We start from the raw sequence: 23,487 nt of genomic DNA on the forward strand, positions 1-23,487 counted from the left end.
TCTGCACTAAATAGCAAAGTCTGTGGGTCTTGTTGCAGTGGGAATTGGGACGGAAAACAGGGCGGGATAAATGAAAGGAAAAATTCGGTGGGAATGAGTTGGCCTTGAGTTGACATGATCGGGAATCAGAATTCAGCTGTAGTCCTTTCAGAACAGAGAGTGGAGGAGAGAGATCTTTTGTGTATTCAGTAGATACAATTTGAAAGAAAAGGCAGATTAATTAGTATTTGCACTGGTATAATAAAAGTAAGCGAAAACCACTTTGACACTGTGCACGTCCTAAAAGTGATTAAAATCTTCTAACCCTAGTCAACTGGTAGTTTTGGCAATAATAAATAGTAAACCTCCAGTTAGTTAATTTTCCAAAAAACGAAACTTATTTCTTCAACTTTAGAGTTATAGTGGCTTTTGCTTGCTTTCACGAGAACAAAAGAACACCGCCTTACTTTACAGTGCATTCTATCCCGTCATACACCGTTTGCACGCTCTGTTTGCCCTGACAATTTTTTTTTGACACAGCATCCCACATATGAAAATAGCTATACAAACATAATTTTTATCCTAAATATCTCTAGTTATATATCCAAACCAGTTCCACAAACCTTTTAAGGTTTTAGAAACACATGTTAAGTAACACGCAATTTTATTCCATAATCTATATATGCTGGTTTTAGTTTGGAGTAAGCTTGCTTCAAGAAGGGATTCGTGTTTTGGTGAGATGGGTGGGGGAATGTAGGCCTTGCAACTAAATCTGAGTTCCATGACGCATAAGTTTGCATACAACTTTCTTTGCATCTTGTCTGAAACATGATTCATGCCTGCAGGAAAGCTTCTATGAAGTGTTGATCTTAGCGTTGTTGATACAGATGATGAACTTTCTCCTCTCTAGGACCTTGGAGAATGCATAACTTGTATAAGCTTAAACCATCGAATTTCATAATCATGGTTAGTAATTTTTATATATGAGTGGTGTCATTCATTTCAGATTCCTAGTTGGTAAATTTGTTTGGAACAAAATGTATTATACTTTGCTTCCTCACCACTCTCATTTGAAAGAGTGCAATTGTAAGTGGTGGATTTATCAAGTGGTTGAAGTTTAAACGGTTTTTTCTTGGCCAGGTTCCATCTTGGATATGATCAGCAAATATTTTTAGTTGGCTGGAATTGGTATATGTATTATTATGCTAGGAGATACATATAGGGGTTAGCTAGTTAGGTTAAAGAGACGGAGTGGAGAAGAAGAAGAAAGGATGGAGGCACAAGAAGAAGGTAAGGTTTATAGTATATTTTCTCTAACCTACAATTCATATATTTATACTGGGTGATAGGTTTCACCGAAATAGAAACTACTAAATAAGATACGGTCTCACACTTATAGAATGTGTGAGACTCTACATACTTCAACACCCCCTTTCAAGCTGGAGCATAGATATCGCTCATGCCCAGCTTGTTACCAATATAATTCAAAACTGGACGAATCACTGGTTTGGTGAAGATATCAGCTAACTGATCTCGAGACGGCACATAAGGAGTACTTATCTCCTTTGTTTCGACCTTATGTCTGACATAATGGCAATCTACCTCTATGTGCTTAGTTTGCTCATGAAAGACTGGATTAGAAGCGATATGAATGGATGCCTGATTGTCACAATGAAAAGGGATCGATAGCTGTACCTTGAAACCTAACTCATGTAGCAGATTACGAATCCACATTAACTCACCAGTCCCCTGAGCCATAGCTCTATACTCAGCCTCTGCACTAGACTTTGACACAACTGTTTGCTTTTTACTCTTCCATGTCACCAAATTTCCACAAAGAAAGGACAATACCCAGTAGTGGATCGTCTATCTGAAACTGATCCTGCATAATCAGCATCTGAATATCCAACAATATCAAAATTTCCATTAGAACGATATACCAATCCACGACCAGGAGAACTTTCAAATACCGAACAATACGAATAACATTGCCTGGTAATGAGGAATCTGTGGTGCATGCATATACTGAGATACTACACTGATTGCAAACGAGATATCTGGGCGAGTGATAGTAGCATAGATTAGCTTTCCCACCAGTCTACGGTATCCCTCAATATCGGAATACAACTCTCCAACATCTTACTGGAGTTTGTCATTCGAATCTATAGGAGTCTCTACTGGGTGAGCTCCTAAATTACCTGTCTCACTGAGCAGGTCTAATACATATTTTCTCTGTGAGAGATGAATTTCACTAGGGAACTTTGTAACTTCAATGCCTAAGAAATACTTCAGTTCTCCTAGATCTTTGGTTTGGAACTATCTTGAGAGATTGAATTTAAGTTGAGCAATACCCTGTTTGTCAGACCCTGTGACAATGATATCATCAACATACACAACTAAGACAATAATTCCTTGTTGGGTCTTTCGGTAAAACATGGAATGATCATATTCACACCTAGTCATTCCATTAGCCATCAAAACCTGGCTAAACTTCGCAAACCAAGCTCTAGGAGACTATTTGAGCCCATAAAGAGACTTCTTTAATCGACAGACTTTCCCCCCTTGAGCAACAAAACCAGGAGGTTGTACCATATAGATTTCCTCCAGGAGATCTCCATGTAAAAAAACATTCTTCACATCTAACTTAAACAGAGGCCAGTGATGATGAACATCAAGAGAAATAACAATATGCACAGAGGCTAACTTTGCAACAGGAGAAAACGTCTCAGAGTAATCAATACCATAGGTCTGGGTAAAATCTTTTGCAACCAGGCGAGCCTTTAAATGAGAAATAGTACCATCCAGATTATGCTTAATAGTGAAAACCCACTTACAAGCAATTGCTTTCTTCCTAGAAGGAAGATCTGTAAGAACCCAAGTGTTATTAGAATACACGGCACTCAATTCCTCATCCATTTCTTGCTTCCAGCCAGGATGTGATAGAGCTTCCCTGTAGTTAGAAGGGACAGAGACAGACAATAAGGACGTAGCAAAAGACTTGACAGATGGCGGAAAATGATCAGTGGAAACATACTGAGAAATAAAATACTGGCATACTTACTAGGAAGACGCATACTTGCAGGTGGACGTTCAAGTTTCCGTAGGGAAATAAGAACATCGAGGTCAGATGGAATGGCAATAGGATCCACAGACACATTGGGAAGAGGTGAGGGCAGGGGAGCAGTTGAACTTTCGGCCTCAAACTCACGAATAGCATCTGTAGGTAAGGGGCGTGCGCGCTCTTCTATAAGGCCATCTGTGGGGCGCACACGCACTCCATCTATTGGATCGCGAACACCAACTATACGTAAAGGGCACGCACGCACTTCGTCTGTTGGAGCTCCAACATTAGTAGCGGTAACCTGATTATTAGCTCCCTCATTAATACCAATAGTCGCAAGAAGATCAACAACACCAGATGGCAGAACACAATCCTCAAATGGTTTAGAGGACACCTTCCTTTTTGAAGAGTAAAACGAGACATCTTCAAAAAAAGTAACATCAGCACAGACAAATGATTTGCGCAGATGAGGACTATAACACTTGTACCCTTTCTATGTACGTGAATACCCAAGGAAAACACACTTAATAGCACGAGAGTCCAACTTATCACAACTCAGTTGAAGATTATGAACAAAGCAGACACAACCAAAAATATGAGGGGGAAGATGGAAAGAAGGTTGACCAGGAAAATAAACAAAGTGTGGTGTTTTTCCGCCTAATACTGAAGAGGCCATACGATTAATCAAGTATATGGCAGTAAGGACTGCCTCTGCCCAATAAAACTTTGGGAGATTTGTTTGAAACATTAAGCATCGGGTGACTTCAAGAATGGGTCTGTTCTTTCTCTCAACAACCCCATTTGGTTGAGGTGTATCCACACAGGAGGTTTGATGTGTAATGTCATGATCATCTAAAAAACACTTGAATATTGCAGAGGTATAGTCTTTGGCATTATCAGTTCGAAAAACATGCATGTGTGCAGAATACCGATTAGTAATCTCAGCATAGAATTTTTTGAAATACAGAGAATACTTGAGAATGATTATCCATAATATATACCCAACAAACACGATAGAAATCATCTATAAATGTAATAAAGTACTTGGCTCCAAAAAGGCCAGTGGTTCTACAAGGACCCCAGACATCTGAATGAACTAACTAAAAAGGAGCACTAGAATACTTATTTAACCTATTTTTGTAAGTAGCACGACGATGTTTAGCTAACTCACAAACCTCACAACTTAATGACTGAATACTAGAAGAAATACTGGGAACTAAACTTCGCAAACTAGTCAAAGGAAGATGACCAAGACGTCTATGCCACTGAACAGGAGAGACCAAGACTATGAAAGCCTGCTTTTGGTGAGAGTGCCCATAACCATCTTGAAAGTAATAGATGCCCCCGTGCTCATACCCAACATGAGTGGAAGAAAACATGACATTACAGTGAAGTGATTGGATGAGACGATGAACAAACAATAGATTAAAGGGGAAATTTTGAATAAGCATGACAGAGACAAGTAATATATTACGAGTTAACTGAATAGTACCCCGACCAAGAATACTAGCCTTAGCCCCATTTGCTAATGTGACATATAATGGTGTGTGAGTATACTCAAGATTAGAAAACAACTGGGGATTACCTGTCATATGATCAGAAGCTCCTGAGTCAATGACCCAAGAGTTGTTACCACTTGTATGAAAACATGTTTTACCTAAATCGGCTAGGGTTGCAGTGGGTTGGTTGGATAAACTCGATGAACTGATTGGAATAGCTTGTATCCGCTTCATCAGGGCTGCAATGTCTTCTTGAAATTATTGAAAATCGGTCACTTTCTGATCAACTACTGTGGCATTGTTGGCTTTGTGCAAAGGTGGGCGTCCTGTTATATCCCAACAAAAATCAGAACTATGATTTGTGCGCCCACAATGCTCACAAGGATCAAAACTGCCAATACCATGACCACAGCCACTCCCTTGGTTACGACCACCTCCACGTCCACGACCGGCTCTACCCCCTCTATCTCCGTTACCACGACCAGAGGAGGGGTTGTTATTGCTGCTTGGAGGGATCAATAAAACCGCACTGTCATTGTGCCTTGGAGGAGGTGCGGTAATACGAGAAAGACGAGAATAGGCTTCAGACAGAGTAGGGAGCTTAGATTCAGCTTGAACTTGGGCTTTCACATTAGCAAACTCGGGACATAGCCCAGATAGGAATTTTGAGACTGGAAATTCCTCTCTTTGTTTCTTCAACTGATTTATGTCTGTAGTAAGTGGGTGATAAATATTCAGTTCTTCCCATTTGCTATGAAGAGAATTATAATACTCAGAGATAGACATATCGCCTTGAGTGAGATAAAAGATGTTCTCATACAACTGAAAGATACGAGAAGTATTCTAAGATTGAGAGTATGATTCTTGTAGATACTCCAAATCTCCTTAGAGGTTTTGAAAAACTGCACAGTATTACAAACATCCTTCTCCGTAGTATTCCACAGAAAATTCTTAACCAAGGCGTCACCTTTCGTCCAGATTGTCTTTCCTTTATCATCTGGGGGATCTGTCAGATGACTTTCCTTACCTTTTCCAGTAAGATAAGCAGTAACTGCTTCTGCCCATTGAAGGTAATTGGCTACACCCTCCAATTTGACAGAGGTCATACCAACAGAGAAAACAGACGTATTATCGAATTCATCAGATTTTGGAACAACATCAGCCATTGTAATGAGAAGAAAAACTCACTTGATAAAAAGAAAGAAACTGCGAGATACAGTACTCCGAGCGCGTGCGCGCTTCGAAGACTCTTTAACTGAACGCGTGCGCGCCTATCACAAGAAACTTTGAGATACAGTATTTGAGCGCGTGCGCGCCTGCACGTAGAAATTGAGAGATACAACCAGATAACGATACCACGCCTTCCCCCTTTGAAAACCTGACGTACTCCTCTTTATCAATACCGAGAGATTGCAGAAGCGAAACAATACTAAGACAGCAACTAATACTAAAACTGGAACCTTGAAACTGCGGATCTCTCTCCTAGCATTCTCTAAACAGAGTCGGCTCTGATACCATGCTAAATTATGCTAGGAGATACATATAGGGGTTAACTAGTTAGGTTAAAGAGATGGAGTGGAGAAGAAGAAGAAATGATGGAGGCACAATAAGAAGGTAAGGTTTAGAGTATACATACTAGGTGATAGGTTTCACCGAAATAGAAACTACTAAATAAGATACAGTCTCACACTTATAGAATGTGTGAGACTCTACATACTTCAACAATATATAAGCAATTTTAGCAAAAGTTTGATATAGTCAGAATATAAGTGAAGCACCACGTTATAAGGATTTATGGTAGTGTCTTAAACTCTTAACAAGTGGTTCCCAACTTTAGATTTAGTTGGAGTTTAGCATCATCCATGGCATGGTTTTGGAGAGGGATGAGTTCCCCTTAGCTTCACAAAGACTATTACTTCACAGTTGAAGAGGTATTGGAGCTCCTTTTTTGCTTTGCGCATTCGGGAAAACTTGAGAACTGAGATGGCCTTATGAACACTAAATGAAACTTGATGCATTGTTAATAGAATTGAATGGTAAGCAAGACTTGTGTTTTCCTGCACAATTCTGGTTTTATTAAGATTTTTGTTATATTTAGTAAGGAAAACTATGTAGGGTGAAAATGTAGGAAATTGAGCACACATTCAAGAGCTTTCATGACTCCATAAAAATGTCTAATATGCTATGTGTATTTGTAGTGCCATTGAAGTCTGACTTAAGTTTGAGACTCTTTGGATCACAATAAAAATCTATTTTCTTAAGCAAAATCAGACTTGCATGAGTCAACACTCATCGCCCTAAATAAACAGAGTAGAAAAGTATTCGTTCATTTCCTCTGCAATCTCTAGGTCCCTTTTTGTTTTCTTTGTAAGGGAGTGATGAAACTTAACAGAGACATGAATATTGAACCATTTTTTTTTCGCACACAAGTAAGGATATATTATTAATCTATATTATAAAGAATGTTACAGCCGAGAGATGTGAATTACAACTATTCATCTAGCTACAGGAGGTTCCTAGTCAAATCAATAGTATGTCCTAAACGAGCATTCAACAGATGTGATAAAGGAAGGTCTGTTTAAGCTCCATAGTGTTTCTCTATGACTCAAATGAGATCCCTTCTTTGCTGTAGCATCTGCACCAAAATTTGTTGTGTGTGTCATCCTCCAGTGTTCAAGCTTTTGAATTGCTCTGACTCACCTAGGCTTTAATGACCATGGAAGGTGTTCACCCTTGATTGTGTTAGAGTTATCCCTCACATGAGGAGAAAAAGAAGTTTAGTTTGCGTTAAAAGGTTGATACAAGACGCGCTCGGCTTTGTTCCGCCTCTGCCGATCTGCTGCCATGCCGAACAACTTCCAATACTTTTAAGTGGCATTTGGCCTTGGCCTTGCCGAGCGCCTACCATGCCTATGCCTATTTTTGTGAAACACACGAACCAAGGCAACACAAGAAAGAAAACCTAATCTTGAAAGCAATCAAGATTGAGAGATAATATTTACAGAGAAACAAGTCTGTAAAGAGAGAGGAGTGATCTAGTAAGGTGAGAGACTGAAAGGAGTGATTGTAATCTTTTTTCCTACTTTATAAAAGGATTAGCTCTTGTGGAAGTAGACATCATTGGCCGAACTACGGTATATCTTTGTGTTGTGGTATGTTTGTTTTTCTCTTTACATTATTATCTATTGTTAATAGTTGTTTAGAGAGTTGGGCATGTTAGCTAGGTTGTAGTTGATATTTAGATTGTTGTCTGGGAATTGTTATTTATCCTAGTACGAGTTATCTGTATAGTGGGGATCGATTGGTATCGGTATTAACCCCAACAAATTGCTAGTACAACTGTCATTGAACCACACTCAATCCACAATTTCTTCCAGATCATATGAACTTCTTTCTTCCAGCCATGAATATTGAACCAAAAGCGTACTAGAATCTAAACTAAGAATTCAAGAGGCAATGAGGCTGCTTTCAAATGTTACAAGCTGTTTGTGTTGGCTGGTAAACAAAAAAGTTTGACTTACCAACAACATTGGAATAATCGTTTTGCTTAAATGCTCCGTGGAGGTAACAACTCCATTCGTAGTTCAAAATCCTTACACTGAGTGATACCATATTCAAACAAGCATTCAACTTGTCTTCACCAGTGGGTGAAGTAACCAAAGTGAACAGAACGTTTGAGACGAATTATAATGTTGTCCTTATGACCAGCTATACTGCTTCTTTTCTCCCAAGTTGTAAATTTTTTCCCACAAAACCAAAAATGGTTTTAAACTTTAATGCTCAATAAGCCAAAGAACTACTTGTTTTTTGTATAAACTTGTCACACTCACTCTAGTTACTAAGTCCGGTTACATCAACGTTACTTGCAAGATATGGGAGAGCCGTAGCGTTCATTTGTGTGAAATATTTTACTATAAAGTGGAAGAATAAAGAATCTAGATCTTGTCCACCAGGTTGGACAAGTTTAATTATTCATATGAAATGGTGAACCTTGTCAAATCTAATTCAAGTTATGGTCACATTAATGCGAAAGTACGGATCAAAATCACCTGAGATGCGGTGATTTGGTAGCAAGGATCTGGTCACATAAAATTCTTCTAGGCACATCTGGTCCTTGGATGTTTGGCCCTTTCATAGTACACCTACGTCATAACTATGTTCTACATTTAGGGACAGAACCAGGAAACTGAGGTCGGGGGTGCTAATCCTTATAGTTTCCGACATTCTACTTCAGATAATCAGAGCTGATTACTAGTGCACTAATGGAGGTTTATCAAATCTGTGGGGATGCGGTCAACAATCCTTTGTTCTATTGGTAATTCAAACTGAAAATTGTGAGAGTCCCTATTCTTGCTAGACTAAAATGTCAGGCCCATATATGGGACAAAGAAGGCGATGATAAACAGAGTTGATAGTCCAACGTATAAGAGTTAAATATAATTAAATTGATATTCATGTGTGAAGTGTACCTAGCTAGGTGTGGACCAGAAGTACTCATGATTAATGAATCAGTACACTAGAAGAAAAGCGCAAGTACTGTACTAAAATGGGAATTTATATAACCACTTTAACCAACTCCAAGATTTGCAGGAACAGTAACCAGTCCAAACAAACTGGCATTTTGAACTCTGTAGCCAAACCAAACAATATGTACAAGGTTGTGAGGGACTAAACAGAGTAAGGACATGTAATTTTGTGAGAAATTATATCGTAATCATCGTCCATTCTTGCATTTCTCCCAAGAATGTAGCTTCAACAATAATGACAATTCAAATAAACAACAAAATCTCATAAGGTTATATATACGAGTGCAGGAATAGATGGTCTTATTCAAGCAACCAAAGCAATTAAGAAGTAACCAAATACCAAGATAGTAAAGAAATTAAAGAAGAGATGGAAATGCCAACAGTGAAGTGTGAAGTCTTCAACATGAGAAGGCGTCGCTTGAACATGGTAGATGGTGAGACCCCAGAGATCAAATGTGTTAAAAGGCGGCGAAGAGTGCCTACTGCAGCTGTGTTTGGTATTGAAGATCGACGTGATGACCAACACAAGAATTGTCAACAACAACAACAACAACAACAAGTTGATCAGTCTACTACTAGTACTACTAAAACTACAACTATTATAAAGAGAAGCTCAAGGTTTCGCGGAGTCAGCAGGTTTCTTTTGTGTCTTTGTCCTTATTGTCGGGTTCTTTCAGATTTTCACTCTGTTCAAGTTATAAGAAATTCAAAAGTACTTCTCACCAATTTTCTTATTCTGATTAACAAACTTCAATTCGATTATGTGTATACAGACATAGATGGACTGGTCGGTATGAAGCACACCTATGGGATAAAGCATCTTGGAATGTGACCCAAAAAAAGAAGGGTAAACAAGGTAAACAGAACAAAAAGAAAGTTTATTTTTTCTACTTCACATTATCTGGTCAATTCTTTCCATCTTATCACCTAATGCAGATTTTTTTTTTGTAAATCTTTTTTCATTGAATGCGCTTCCGCTACAAATATCTGGAACCAAACAGTTTACCTTGGTGAGTTTTTGAACTTCAATAATATAAACTTCGCTTTGAGATGAAGAACAGTAAAGGGACCAGCTAGCTGACAGCCTGACACTAATATTTCAGGTGCTTATCATGATGAAGAATCTGCAGCAAGAGCTTATGATTTAGCTGCACTCAAGTACTGGGGTTCAACAACTTTCACCAATTTCCCGGTATTGTATAGTATATATTTGAGTACACTGTTTTTACAAGAATCAGTACTTGTCACTGTATAAACTAGCTAGCTTTCTGATGTTCAAGAATGATTAAATTTCATTTATAACTTCATGCAGGTCACTGATTACGAATCGGAGATTGCTGTAATGCAGAACGTAACAAAAGAAGAATACTTGGCCTCTCTAAGAAGGTACAGAACCCAAGTTTCTCCCAAATTGGAACCATTAAAGAAAGGAACATGATCTATAATCTATTATAAGATGGGATGTCTTCATATGAATATATGATATGTTCTATCTTGTGGCTTAGTGCATTAACACCGATCATGCATGTTTGTTTGTCCACAGGAAGAGCAGCGGTTTCTCCAGAGGCGTATCAAAGTATAGAGGTGTTGCAAGGTAGACACCTTTATATATTTTTGATTTTTGATGGACCAATATCGTGTTTACAAACTTTATCAAGCTGACAAAACCGATCATATCTCAACTAAATGCAGGCACCACCACAATGGGAGATGGGAAGCAAGGATAGGGAGGGTCTTTGGAAACAAGTATCTTTATCTTGGTACCTACAGTAAGTTTAATGCTCGGACCATGTGCTCTAGCCTCTAGTTATTTATATATCTTCAATCATGAGCACCTAGCTAGGGCAATTAGCAATACATTGAGGAAATGTGAACAAGACATCTGGTTTTCTCCTCTAAATGACGATTTATCCGCAATGCACTTAGAGTTTTATGAATCTGTAGAGAGCATCTTAGCATGTGAACATAAACTAATTTGGAATGATCTGATATAGGTACACAAGAGGAGGCTGCCCATGCTTACGATGTTGCTGCAATTGAGTACAGAGGGATCAACGCAGTGACCAACTTTGACTTGAGCACATATATTAGGTGGTTACGAGCAGGAGGTGATGCAGTTCTTCCTTCACTGGATTCTCAAGACATTGTGACATCTCAAGCACTGACATTATCCTCTAACCTCATTTTAACTGAGGAACCGGAATTCTCATTCCATGCTAATCCCTTGACTGCAGATGCTTTTGCTTCTCTTCACAATCAAGAAGTCAAACAAAAAAAGAGTCGTGTTAGCTCTTGCACCAAGTCCTCTTCACCTACTGCACTTAGTCTCCTTCTTCGGTCATCAATATTTAAAGATCTAGTCCAGAAAAATTCAAATTCATCTGATGACGAAACTAATGGAGAAGACACAAGGCACCAAACACAAATAGGCAGCGACGATGAGTGTGGTGGGATTTTCTATGAAGGAATCCCAAATGATCCGTATGTATGCTCTACTAGTGATGTTGTCCCCGGACTAGAGTTGCAGGAGAGTCCGTCCTCGTTCTACAATCAAACAAGACAATCCCTATGGGACGATGTGCTAAGATCTTCTGTCCATTAACTGACATTACTGTGATCTTTTAGGGCCTTGTGTAGAGTACTAGAGTTTAGTAACATCCAATGTGCAGACATGAATCTACAAACTTCAAATCCTGTATATATCATTAGGAGTTTTTGTACAGCAAGAATGGAAAAGCAAATTATTAGAAATTGAGTTGAATAAATAATGAAATGTTTTCTAATCTTCTGGGTTCACCCAGAAGCAGAATTATCTGACCATCACGAGATTTCCAATGTCCGTTTCTATACCAACATTTTATCTGTTCATTAGTAATTCAATAGATTAGTCATATATACTTTGAAGCAGTGACGGAGCCAGGGGGGCTAGGTACGCCCTGGCTCACCCTCAACATTTTTAAAAAAAAAACTACTATACATACGGATTAGCAAAAAAAACAAAAGGATACTATATATATATATATATATATATATAAGATAACGATTTTGTTACTTCACCGAAAATTAAAACTTTTTGCCCACCCTTACGTGAGAAACCTCTCCATCTCCACTCTTACGTATTCAGAGAAAAAGACTTTCATTGTTTGGAAAAAGAAAAATAGCATATAGAACAAAAAGAGTACTAATACTCTAAAGTCTCGGTCCCAATATTTCATATATTTATTGCTATGTTTTCTAAACCTTAATTCCCCAATCTCTTATTTTTTTTGTGACAAAACTGAAAATGACAAAATTCTAAAATAACAAACCAAAAAACCAACCCTCATTTCAAAAACACTCTCAAAGACAATAGTTAACTTTTGTCCAAAAAAAACAATAGTACCCTGGTATGTATAGATATATGCACAGACGTCAGTGCATACCAAGCATCATAAAGAAAATTGTATGCACAAGTGTCAATGTATACCACCTTTTGGTATGTGAAGTATGCACAGACGTCAATGCATACCAAACATACAAGAGTAAAAAAAAAAAAAAAAAATCAAGTCTGTCCATATTAATAATTAAAATATGAAATCTTGTTTTTCTAGTAGTTATAAGCTAAAAATGTTTTTTTATCAATGGTTTCAAAACCCACCTATCCTAGACTATGATTAAAATTGGAAATTGGGTCTTTTGGCTTATTTCTTGTATTTTTTTTTAGTTTTTTGTTAATGATTTTTATTGTTTATAATTCAATTTTGTAATGAATTATATCAGTTACTCAAGTCCATTACAATTTTAGTTTGTTGCATAAATTTTTTTGATTGCCTACTGTGGTAGTGAATTTACTTTTGAATCTACCTAAGGCATTGATTGGAATTTTGAGATTGAATGAAAACGAAAACAATTAAAATAAATGCCAAAGTTACGAAAAACAAATATGTACTAGTGTCAAAACATGTATCATTGTAAACAATGGTGGGATCGTAAACCATGTTGGCTCAACAAGCTTGAAAATCCAAATTTTACTTACTATAGATTTATGAGATAGTGTAAACATGGGAATTTATATTCCCAATCCAGAATTTGTAAACACTTAGTAACACCATTTTTTACTATTAATATCAATTACCCTTTAGCTAAAAAAAGGTGTCTAAACATTGTACAATATTCTTGTTGCCTGAGTGGTGATTTGTGGAATTTTTATAAGCATATATATTTGCAAAATCTATTTAGACTCTCTTAATAACTGACTGGGACTTCATATCTTACGAGACATCCAAATTATATTCTCTTTCCAATAATTAAAAAAAAAAAAAATAAAAAAAAAAAATAACTAAGAGCATCTCTAGGTGGTGGAAGTATACTCTTCAAATTTGAAGAAAATTTTTTGGAGAAACTGGTTGCAAATTTTGACCAACTCTAACTGGTCGCAAATATCGACCGCAAATGAGATTGTAGACCTATCACGCGCGCCATTGGTACTGGCGCCAATACTATTGTCGCGCGACATTACCACTGTCACCCCCAAGTTGAAAAAAAAACTCACGCAACATTCCCCCCACTATCGCACCAAATTGAAAAAGTAAAAAAAAAAATAACTCGCACTACATTAGTAGTGGACTACATTAGTAGTGGGCAAGCAATAAAGTAAAAAAAAAAAAAAAAAAAAAAAAAAAAAAAATAAAAATCGCCAATATTTGTAATGGCGCACGATATTACATCAGCATCCAAATTGCTAAATTTGCGAACAAGAATGTAAACGGATAGATAATATGACTGAATATACTACCACTTAGAGTTGGAATTTCGGGAAATTCCAAATTTTTTCTTCTTCAAATTTGAAGATTTTGAGATGTGATATTACCACCTAGAGATGCTTTAATAACTTACCCAATTAAATAACTAACACCGAAATAGTAACAAGCACCCAAAAAATATGATGATTTGTTTCACAAGTCCACCCAATTCATTTTTTTTGGAGAGTTGAGATTTATTTTCCTTTATTTATTTATTTCTTTATTTGGTTGATTTGTTTGTGGAAATATAGTAAAGTTTTTGATTTATTTGTTATTTTGGTTTTAGGTATGTTATTTGGTATTAATTTATTTCTAGGTTTGTTTTTTGAAAATTGGAAAGCCCGAAAGAGATTTTGATGCCGACTCCAGGGAGTTATCGAGGGTTGATAGAATTTGCCATCGCTAAAACTCTTTACAAGTGTATATATGTATTGCAACCACAAAGTAGGTCAATAAATAGGTGCGGCGGTCCTTGGCCTCAAAGTTTCCCAATTATATTCCTGCCTTCGGAGCCATTCTTCTTGGGGATTTGGGAAGCTGCTGCTGCCACCATGACAACGAAGATGATAACTCTCAAGAGCTCAGACGGTGAGGCTTTTGAAGTCGAAGAGAATACGCTTCTTGAATCTCAGATGATAAAAAACATGATAGATGAAGAATGTAATATTGCAGATGGAATCCCTTTGCCAAATGTGAACAGTCATATTTTAGCCAGAGTGATCGAGTACTTGAAGAAGCATGCTGAAAAGGGTGTTGTTAAAGAAGGTGATAATGATAAGGTTCCTGCTAAAGAAAGTAAGGCTAATGCTGATCAAGAGGAACTCAAGAACTGGGATGCGGAGTTCGTGAAGGAGCTTGACCAGGAGACTCGTTTCGACCTCATATTGGCTGCCAACTACTTAAACATCAAGAGTTTATTGGATCTGACATGCCAAACAGTTGCAGACATGATTAAGAATATGAAACCGGAGGAAATTCGCGAGATCTTCAGTATTGAGAATGATTTTACCCCAGAAGAAGAAGCACAAGTCAGGAAGGAAAACGAATGGGCTTTCGACTGAAGTTTGTTTTATATCTCTCCTTGATGGGGATAGAATCTCTTGCACTTCATCAGGTAGATGTTTAGTGTTGCATGAAGTATAGGATGATGTCGTATATGTCTTAGACAACACTAGTTAATTAAGGTTTTATCTTCTTTAGCGTGAGTATTATTCATCAATTGTTTAGAGAACAGTATTAAATTGATCAGTAGTCTCTATCTATAATTTTTTATTTTTTATTTTTTTTTATACTAACTTTATTATATATTAGGGGAACTGGTATTTCTAGTATGGTTTCTTTATGACTGCAGAAAGGTAAGGGTTAATATATATATCTCATACGACAGAGACGTACTGATAAGAAATGTGATAGCTTATATATAATGATGATTATGCAATCTTCTAGTAGATTTAAATGTTTTAGAGTGCTCATTCCTAAGTTTGTTTCCAATCGAGTTCGCAGTAAGATTGAAGATGTGACTGAGTGTTGGTTTGCTGCTGCTCCATTTGCCTCTGTATATTCTGTTCGTACTTGCGAAGTTTCTATATAATTTACGTATAAATCTACAAATTCTCCCAACCTTTAAATAAGCCATCTCAATGCATTTGATAGGTACTCGGTGGCGGTGCAACACTCTAAACGCTAGCTTCTTTGTGTTGCCCTGGACACAGCAGATCGAGCTGCAGGGTCATTGTTAGTACTTAGCTGCCCACTTCAAGGTTAATCTTTGGTGTGGTAGTAGGTGACCCTCATTGACGTTCTTAAATATTAGATGCTCAATCTTCTTGGCCTAGAACTCAAGCCCAGACCCCTAGCTAGCTATGTTGTCAGTTTATATATCTACCATTTTGTGCATCACCTCAACACACTCCTGTATTAATATCTATGTTAGTACTGTTGTTGGTTGTATTGCTTTTGTGTACATTGTACGTTTCTTTGATCCAATTCTTTGATAACTTTGCATATGTATAGACTGTGTATGGTTCATGGAAACCATATTTAATTCCATATGGAAAGTTATCATACTTCTCTCATGTGATCTACCCCTGCCCTCTCCCACTCCTGTTGTTCTCCTCCACTTTTTTGAGTAACGCTGTGTGCCAAGCGAGTGTACCAAAGGACATGGATATATGCTTTTAGAAAGACTCCCAACTGACTTGTGTTTATCCTTTCTGGAAAGGAAGTCAACAACAACCTTTATAAAAGCTTTCCTAAACCCTAACTTTCCCATTTTGCTCCTCAATTTCTCTTTTTTGTTTCCAAATGGATTCCTTATTCCATGATCCAACAAGTCAAGAACAACCTAATCACTGGGTTCTACATTAGTTTAAATAAAATTCGATGGATGATAATTAAGTGAAACTTCGTAAGGTAAAATAGGTACATGTATATGAAATATTAGGACAAGTCTAAAGCCATATTCATGTCAGAACTTCTGTTTGTTAAGAAGACTCATTTCCCAACATCCTTCAACTTAAATGTTATCGTATGATAAATACAAAGAAAACACTATAAGAAGCCACAAAAGCAGGATTAACTGGGGATCATGAGATCCAGAAGCGCTAAGCCATTGCTAATCAGCTGATTTCCCATGTTTTCCAAGTCGGCCAAGGGTGATGGAGCAGTTGTCACCTCTTTGAAAGTATCTTGACAAGTGGTCAAATCTGTCAATGCTGCACTAAGCATGGTATTCATGGTTCCCTTATCACGACCAGGAAGTGCCTGAATTGTCTTATCGAGGTCTGATAGTAGAGTATCATAGTTTTCCAGGCAATATGTAAGGGCTTTGGCCGTATCAGGTGGAGTCGCAGGGTCAGCTGCTATCTTTTTGGATTTTTCCATTAAGATATTTGTATGACTAACGCAAGCCTTAACTTCACTTTGAAAAATGGAAACAGGATCAAACTTACCCGGCACGAGGAAGGGAACAACGGAGGAAAGGCAAAGCAATGGGTAATCAGTGGAATCACACACTTTTTTTAGGGCAGGATTTTGTACGCCGGGTACGGGTAGGCTATCCAATGGTAGTTTAGGTAACTGTAGACCGAATTTTGGTGTTTCAGGTGTGGTTGAAGGAAGGGGATTTAACTTTTCATCAGGAACAGGAGATTCCTCCGCTCCATCTAGTGGGTTGGCGGTTGCAATGGGGGCATTCCTCGGTGTTACCTGAACTGGTGATGGTGATTGCGAGATGGGTGGAGTGGGGGTAGACTTCGGTGTTACCAGAGCTGGTGATGGTGATTGCGAGGTGGGTGGAGTGGGGGGAGACTTCGGTGTAACAGGAACTGGTGATGGTGATTGTGAGATGGGTGAAGTGAGGGGAGACTTCGGTTTGGTAACACGAGCTGCTGAAGGAGGTGATGAGGGCTTAAGGTACGTGAAATTCCTAGGGACGCATGTACTCTCTGCAGTGTAAAGGAGGTGGGATGAGAAACAAACAATGAGAAGCAGATGAATCATGTTCCTAGTCTCCATCCCTTTGTGAAATAAGAAAAGAGAAGGAGACAGATTGAGACGCACAAATGATGAAAGTTAAGAGGTTGAGGGAATGAACTTGATGGAAGAGGATTCATGTGTGTGGACTAAATGTGGTTGGTTCTCCATGAAATGAGGATTGTTTAAGGGATGGTAGCCGTTATTGGCTAACCATTTATACCCTGTTTTGGGAGAAGTCTAAGATTGTCCAAATCTTTTCGTTCATTTGCTAAAATGCCATTTTGACCCAGTCTATTTCTTCTATAAATTGCTAAGAACCATATTATCTTACATATTTAGATACTCAGTTCTCAGTTTATTAATAACGGAGAACATTAAATGAAATAATTTTGTTTTTCTAGCATTATTTTAGTTCTGGTTACTTCTGTAGCATTACGAAGTTCGTTTTTCTACCTTGGATCACACAAAAGTATGTCCACTTTAAGTATGTATTCATGAGACTGTTGATCAGTATGACTTTTAGCGTGATTCTAACCATATCGCTAATAAGAATCAAACCTACAGTAATCACTCCTTTTGGTGCCTATGTAGTGTAGTACTCTAATTATCCGAGGGAACAGATCTCAATTCAGAAGAAACTGAAAAGGTCCTAAAACGCATCTAGTTATCCTAAAACGCATCAATTGGCTTTCACTGTAAACAGAAATACAAATACTATACTTCATGACGATTTGGCACAGAAGATGACTGACTTCCACTTTGATAATTACAGAGCGACTTCTGTATGTGGATCATGGACACAATTCGTGAGGCAAACTCAAGGGTGTCAAAAATCCATTATGTTTACTGGCTCATCTGCCTCCTTATTCCTTTTTTTTTTTTTTTTTTTCTTGCCAAGTAACCTCGTTATTCCATTCAGTATCTTCAAACAGAATTATAAATTTTGTCAATGTCAAACGCCTTAAGGTGTGGATCCACCTTGTCTCTGAAAATTCAACACAGCAGAGTGAACTTGAGAACCTCCTCTTGAAATATCGACAAGCAGTCTGCATATCTCCTATAGGAATCTTCGTATCTGACTATGTCTTATGAAATATACCGCTTTCTTTTTCGTTAAATTACCAAGCTATGCAACGAGGATACTTACAGTTGAAGCATCTTAGCAACACAATAATTTGCAAGTTCTTTTCAGATGGTGAACAAAGCAAAAGACGGATTAAACTCAAGTACAAGAGATGACAAATGAAACAGTTACAAAAGAGTTAAGTTCACAATTTACTCATAAAGCTCTGATCCAACACTATGTACGCGACTAAGCGTAACATATATTTCTAGTCAAACACTGGCAGACACAGCTTCCATACTCTTTATTTAATAGTGAAGTTTCATCCAGGAACTAGTACAATTCATCTACCTTGAAATCTGATAAGATTTTACCAAGAAGGGAAAGCACACTTATACTGCAGTAGGACAAGTAAATGGGGAAACTAGTCTTCATGATTGACCTTCACCACTGTAACTGGACAGGCAGCATTGTTTACCACATAGTTGCTAACACTTCCCATGAAAGCCCTGCAGAAAATGAGTAGACAAAACTAACATTAGCAGTGCAAGCTTTCATCAAGCTCCTATCTACAACTCAATTTTGCGCTAATGATGTTGAAGACCCATGCTAGAGTTTACTGAAAATGCACATTACTAATATAAAAAAACGAGATGACAAATAAAAGACGATACATGTTGGTGACGCAAAATTTCAGATTTTAATGATGTTAGATCATAACTAATCAAATCCAAAATAGACAACTAGTACGTGGTTGATCGTGAGTTCCTGACCAACCTCTTGATCTTTCCCAGTCCTCTGTTTCCTATTATGAGACAACTCAAGGGAATTTTGTCAATCGCTTCACATATCTTCTCACGAGGGTCTCCCCAGTAGATCTTCATAACCACCACAATCTGCTCATTAATCAGCTTAGTGAGCATCTTGCAGTTTACAATGAACATTGATAACCTGGTTTATCCGAAGAATGAACTCACCTCTTTCTGTCTTGCAAGACAATTGACAATGGCCAATGTTTCAGGGTCAGGGTTCACCCCATATTTCTTGATGACCTGAGGATCTGAGAACTCGGATATAGGCACCAACGCTGCAAAAAATTAGACAACAAACCAATTACCATTTAGAATCTAGAGGTGAATTTAGTATCTTGCACAGATGACGTTGAACCTCCTTTCAATTTTATTTTAGCAAGCCAGGGGGCGGGGGCTGCTACTAATTGACAACTGGGTGGATCATAGCTCAAAATCAGCCAAAAATGACGTATCTAAAACTCCTCAAATAAAAGTAAACTTAAATCAAAATCAATAAAAAGTCCTCATTCGTAACAGAGATATACAAAATTAAGGTGTACACTTGGTTGCAATCTATTAAGTGCAACTAAAGAAGACACTTTACTGCCATTATCAATAAACGAAGTGTTGCTTAAAGCAACTTAACGATTATTGGCTAATCATTGCTTCGGCTTTGAACATGAGCCCAGTGGCTCAACAGTTATGCACCCCTCTCCACATGTGGAAGGTTACGGGTCAGAAACTTACTACTTACTAGCATCACTTAAAGATTTCTCATCGGTATAAACTATAAAAGCATAAGCTGGGTTACATGGCTAAGCCAGTCAAGTAATTCTTCATTCAAGGGGGAAAGGTCACTGAGTTTCTGGAGGCAACCGCCAACTGGTCAGCAAGAAAACCATATCCCAGCTGCCAGCAAGGGGCAGACATCCAAATCAATCGACACCAAGTGCCGCCCAAGCAACACTGTTGCCAAAGGGCATCCAACACCTTTCAAACATTCATTGCAAATCATTAAAAGACAGATACATAAACGCCGGATATAATCAAATGAAAATCAGGACTATCATGCACTCCAACGAAAACTGAACATGCATATATATAGCAGGGTGGTCTTAGAAGCAATTGGGATGATTCACGATAAAAAAAAAGGTTCGCACTCAACCCCTATCTTCTTACCCAGCTAACTTACTCTTGCACCTCCAAGACTTTCCTAGTATCCGAAAAACAAAAACATTTGCAATAACAACATCAATTACAATTATTTCAGTGTAATGTTAACCAATTTAACAACTTGGCAGCTTATAAATTATCTCATTAAGCGTTACAAAAAACAGTATCATGACAATCAGATTCTGATATCTGAGTCTGTTTATTGTTATTATATTTGTTTTATTTTATAATATGCGGTTAACCATGGGGAAAGACACAAATTGTTTGAGCACTGACAATTTCCCTCAAAATTATATTGGAGAATTTTTCATCAAAGCTCTTGAGGCTTTCACCAAAAAAGGTAAACTTATTACCAGGGAAAGGTTCCCTTGTACAATCAAACAAACCCCTTGTCATCCAAATTCTTTTTTGTTTTCCCAACGTACATATCCAAGTTTTTATTATTATTTTTTTATCTGTAATGAAAAAGACAGACACATCTAACTCTATACAATTATTCCATATATATAACTGATTGTAAACCATGCCAACATGGAAAGAAAGCTTACGAGAACCAGTGGCTTCCCAGAGTTGCATTTGACCATCTTCATAAGGAGCTTCAGGATGGACGTAAATAAGAATGAGATGATCACCATCACGTACCACGTTGTCCACTGCCCATGAAAGTGCTTTTTTGCTACATGCTGAGAAATCTACAGCAACACCTACCCTTCTATCTCCCTCCATCTCTCTCTCTCTGATTTGTTTGGAAATGAAGATTTGAGACTTCAAAGAAGAAGGCCAAGCCAACGCCACTAGATAGAATTGACAGGTGTTAATTATTAAGTTGTCAGTTATGTCAATCCGACAAGAAAAACTAGTCATCCAATTTTGTGGGACCAATGACTTTTGGCCTAATGCTAGTTGCGCTAACTTTAGATTTGGATCTGGGCTACCACGAGGATATAGGGATGAGTGTTTCGAGAACCGTTGGATCTCGGATCCAACGGTTCGAAAATCAAAAACAAAAAGAAAGAGAGAGAATATGAGTTTGTTTTTTATTTTCGGACCGTTAAATCTCGGATCCAACGGTCTCAGCTGGCGTCCCTATAGGGATATCCTCGTGGTAAACGAACTCGATGATTTGAGTGGGCATATATTAATCCAGGATTCATAAAAGTCAAAATAGTAAAACAATATAAATCATTTAGGGGGTGTTTGGCAACTAACAAAAAGCTATAAGCTACCAAGCTCAAAAGTCCTTATTTGATTTTTCACTTAATGGAAAGTATAAGTACGTTTGTCAAAACCACAATTTCTAAAGAAAAAAGACAAAATTTAAAAGCCAAGAAGTTATAAGTTTGTTTGGCATAAACAATAAAAAATGGTACCTAACTAGCAAATATTACAATACCCATCAAAAAGTTACATTGGTAGTCTATAAAACATACTCATCCCCCTACAAATACCATCTCTCACTATCCCCATGTCTCCTTGTACTTCACTTGCACTTGACGAACTTTGTCCCGCTTCATGACTACTACCCACACCTTGCACAACAACATCTTCTTTTTCAAACGTCTCAAAAAAATCGTCTTTAAGAGCATGCTTCATTATAAAATTATGAAGAGCACACGAAGCAATCACTATATTTCTTTGCTTGCAAAGATTATAAGATGTCATTAATTCCAAAACTTGAAACCGACATTTCAACACACCAAAACATCGCTCAATTATGTTACGGAGTGACATATGAGCAAAATTGAATTGCTCCTTTGCGGTTTTTGGTGATCTTCCATGTCCGCTATACTCATTCAAATGGTATCTTTGTCCTCTGTACGGTGCTAGAAACCCAGGGGCATTAGCATATCCGGAGTCAACCACATAATATTTTCCTGTTAAAAAGCAATTTAGTTAAAGTGAAAAAAATAAATAATTAGAATGGTATTGAACTTAGCTTAGTCGCAATTACCATGTAGAGGTCGGGAAAATTCAACCTGCTGGATCTTCAATGGTTTCTTGTAGAATTCTCGAATCATTTGTTGAACCTTTCCTCTGTTTTCGACCCCACCTACGTGGCTTAACGCCCATTGGTAGGAGTCTCTATTTTATTCATTTAATCGACAGGGCTAAAGCCCAATTTGTAATACCATGGATCAATGTATGCGGGCCCGTTAACTCATGTGTCTAAGGTCAACCTTAGCCACATGGCTTGCCACTAATGTACATTGATTTATGTCCGTGATTCATTTCTTATCAAAGAGATAATTATCACCGAGAGTTATATTATATCACAATGACTCAAGCTACAAGAATACTTGAGCTACAAGGATTCTCTACTCTACCTATATAAATACAAAACTATTTTTCATTTAGAACTACGTTCTTGAGACTTGATCCCACTGATAATTTGGGTACGTAGGCAACCGCAAGGTACCTCCTCATCATTCCCCGATCACCATCATTTTTCTAATTACTTTTCTACGCTCTTCGCCTTTTTCATCAACACTTAGTGTTTTGATCATATTTGGTCGAAACATAATTGGCGGCGCCGTCATGTTCTTATACTACACCCTCGATCACGCTCGCGAAAAGTTATGACGATACCAAGAGCTCAAGGTCCCGATGATTATCGATTCTTATCATCATCACGAACATGATGGTCAAGGACAACTTGGCCCGACAAAGATAATACCTTCAAATATTGTCGCTCCACCAATGCGCCAAATTATTCAAATTGAGGGTTATTGCTTCGACGATTCTCCAAGATCCGATGCGATAATGTAAGTCATATGTCTCGAGAAGCACTTCTTCAAAAGTTAAAGACCGTCCCCGCGAAACGTAATAATTACTACAGCGCCATCTTAAACGACGCTACCCCACTTGTAGATGATGTTGTATCCGCCACACCACAACGCCACACACACGCCAACGACATAATAGTGTGTGGGATCGCTTAAGTGGTGAGGATGAGATTCGCAATATTCGCGAAAAGCCATCAACAAGTTAAGAGTAATGGGCTTAATTTAATTCCCCGACCTCCACCGAAATCTCCACCCACTTGGTCACGCTTCGGTAGGCAAGGTAATCGCTCATAATCGTCCGACCGCACCCCACGGTCCTACTAATTTTCGCAAGTCCCGAGGAATTCAAATGGC

General features: G+C 37.9%; 4 protein-coding genes and 1 pseudogene across 5 annotated transcripts; 2 read left to right on the forward strand and 3 right to left on the reverse strand.

Moving 5' to 3' along the window:
* Positions 1–1,786: 1,786 nt before the first annotated feature.
* LOC147498377 (uncharacterized) lies at positions 1,787–4,773 on the reverse strand. Its single transcript, XM_086563220.1, has 4 exons — positions 4,216–4,773; positions 3,037–3,533; positions 2,533–2,929; positions 1,787–1,876 (listed from the first exon to the last, which is right to left on the reverse strand). Exons 1-4 carry the CDS (start codon positions 4,771–4,773, stop codon positions 1,787–1,789), a joined length of 1,542 nt encoding a protein of 513 aa, XP_086419346.1.
* A 4,450-nt stretch (positions 4,774–9,223) lies between these two features.
* LOC147498378 (AP2-like ethylene-responsive transcription factor At2g41710) lies at positions 9,224–11,885 on the forward strand. The gene is made up of 8 exons (XM_086560379.1): positions 9,224–9,701; positions 9,839–9,921; positions 10,067–10,075; positions 10,169–10,257; positions 10,378–10,451; positions 10,609–10,659; positions 10,758–10,834; positions 11,060–11,885. The coding sequence occupies exons 1-8, from the start codon at positions 9,433–9,435 to the stop codon at positions 11,665–11,667; spliced, it is 1,260 nt and encodes a 419-aa protein (XP_086416505.1). The 5' UTR covers positions 9,224–9,432; the 3' UTR covers positions 11,668–11,885.
* Positions 11,886–14,058: 2,173 nt separating this feature from the next.
* Positions 14,059–15,910, forward strand: LOC147498379 (SKP1-like protein 1A pseudogene; annotated as a pseudogene). The gene is made up of 2 exons (XR_015195475.1): positions 14,059–14,960; positions 15,500–15,910. The product of XR_015195475.1 is annotated as an SKP1-like protein 1A pseudogene (transcript).
* A 397-nt stretch (positions 15,911–16,307) lies between these two features.
* Positions 16,308–17,513, reverse strand: LOC147498380 (uncharacterized). Its single transcript, XM_086559046.1, has one exon. It carries the CDS (start codon positions 17,360–17,362, stop codon positions 16,421–16,423), a length of 942 nt encoding a protein of 313 aa, XP_086415172.1. The 5' UTR covers positions 17,363–17,513; the 3' UTR covers positions 16,308–16,420.
* Positions 17,514–18,521: 1,008 nt separating this feature from the next.
* LOC147498381 (Adenine nucleotide alpha hydrolases-like superfamily protein) lies at positions 18,522–21,255 on the reverse strand. Its single transcript, XM_086560380.1, has 4 exons — positions 20,899–21,255; positions 19,364–19,473; positions 19,164–19,282; positions 18,522–18,895 (listed from the first exon to the last, which is right to left on the reverse strand). The coding sequence occupies exons 1-4, from the start codon at positions 21,212–21,214 to the stop codon at positions 18,811–18,813; spliced, it is 630 nt and encodes a 209-aa protein (XP_086416506.1). The 5' UTR covers positions 21,215–21,255; the 3' UTR covers positions 18,522–18,810.
* Between the last annotated feature and the right edge of the window lie 2,232 nt (positions 21,256–23,487).

The sequence above is a fragment of the Coptis chinensis genome, chromosome 5 (genome assembly GCF_015680905.1).
Source record: "Coptis chinensis isolate HL-2020 chromosome 5, ASM1568090v1, whole genome shotgun sequence".
In the NCBI taxonomy this organism is placed as follows: Eukaryota; Viridiplantae; Streptophyta; class Magnoliopsida; order Ranunculales; family Ranunculaceae; genus Coptis; species Coptis chinensis.

Excerpts from the sequence above, each read along its gene's own strand:
- LOC147498377 (XM_086563220.1), bottom strand. The coding sequence starts at position 4,773 with ATGAAGCGGATACAAGCTATTCCAATCAGTTCATCGAGTTTATCCAAC. Across the intron at positions 3,534-4,215 it reads TTCAGTCATTAAGTTGTGAG|AAAGGGTACAAGTGTTATAG; the intron begins GTTTGTGAGTTA and ends TCACGTACATAG. Across the intron at positions 1,877-2,532 it reads TTGTTGCTCAAGGGGGGAAA|ATGCTGATTATGCAGGATCA; the intron begins GTCTGTCGATTA and ends TTGGATATTCAG.
- LOC147498378 (XM_086560379.1), top strand. The coding sequence starts at position 9,433 with ATGGAAATGCCAACAGTGAAGTGTGAAGTCTTCAACATGAGAAGGCGT. Across the intron at positions 9,702-9,838 it reads AGGTTTCGCGGAGTCAGCAG|ACATAGATGGACTGGTCGGT; the intron begins GTTTCTTTTGTG and ends ATGTGTATACAG. Across the intron at positions 10,660-10,757 it reads AAGTATAGAGGTGTTGCAAG|GCACCACCACAATGGGAGAT; the intron begins GTAGACACCTTT and ends AACTAAATGCAG.
- LOC147498380 (XM_086559046.1), bottom strand. The coding sequence starts at position 17,362 with ATGGAGACTAGGAACATGATTCATCTGCTTCTCATTGTTTGTTTCTCA.
- LOC147498381 (XM_086560380.1), bottom strand. The coding sequence starts at position 21,214 with ATGACTAGTTTTTCTTGTCGGATTGACATAACTGACAACTTAATAATT. Across the intron at positions 19,283-19,363 it reads GTCTTGCAAGACAGAAAGAG|ATTGTGGTGGTTATGAAGAT; the intron begins GTGAGTTCATTC and ends ATTAATGAGCAG. Across the intron at positions 18,896-19,163 it reads GGACTGGGAAAGATCAAGAG|GGCTTTCATGGGAAGTGTTA; the intron begins GTTGGTCAGGAA and ends CATTTTCTGCAG.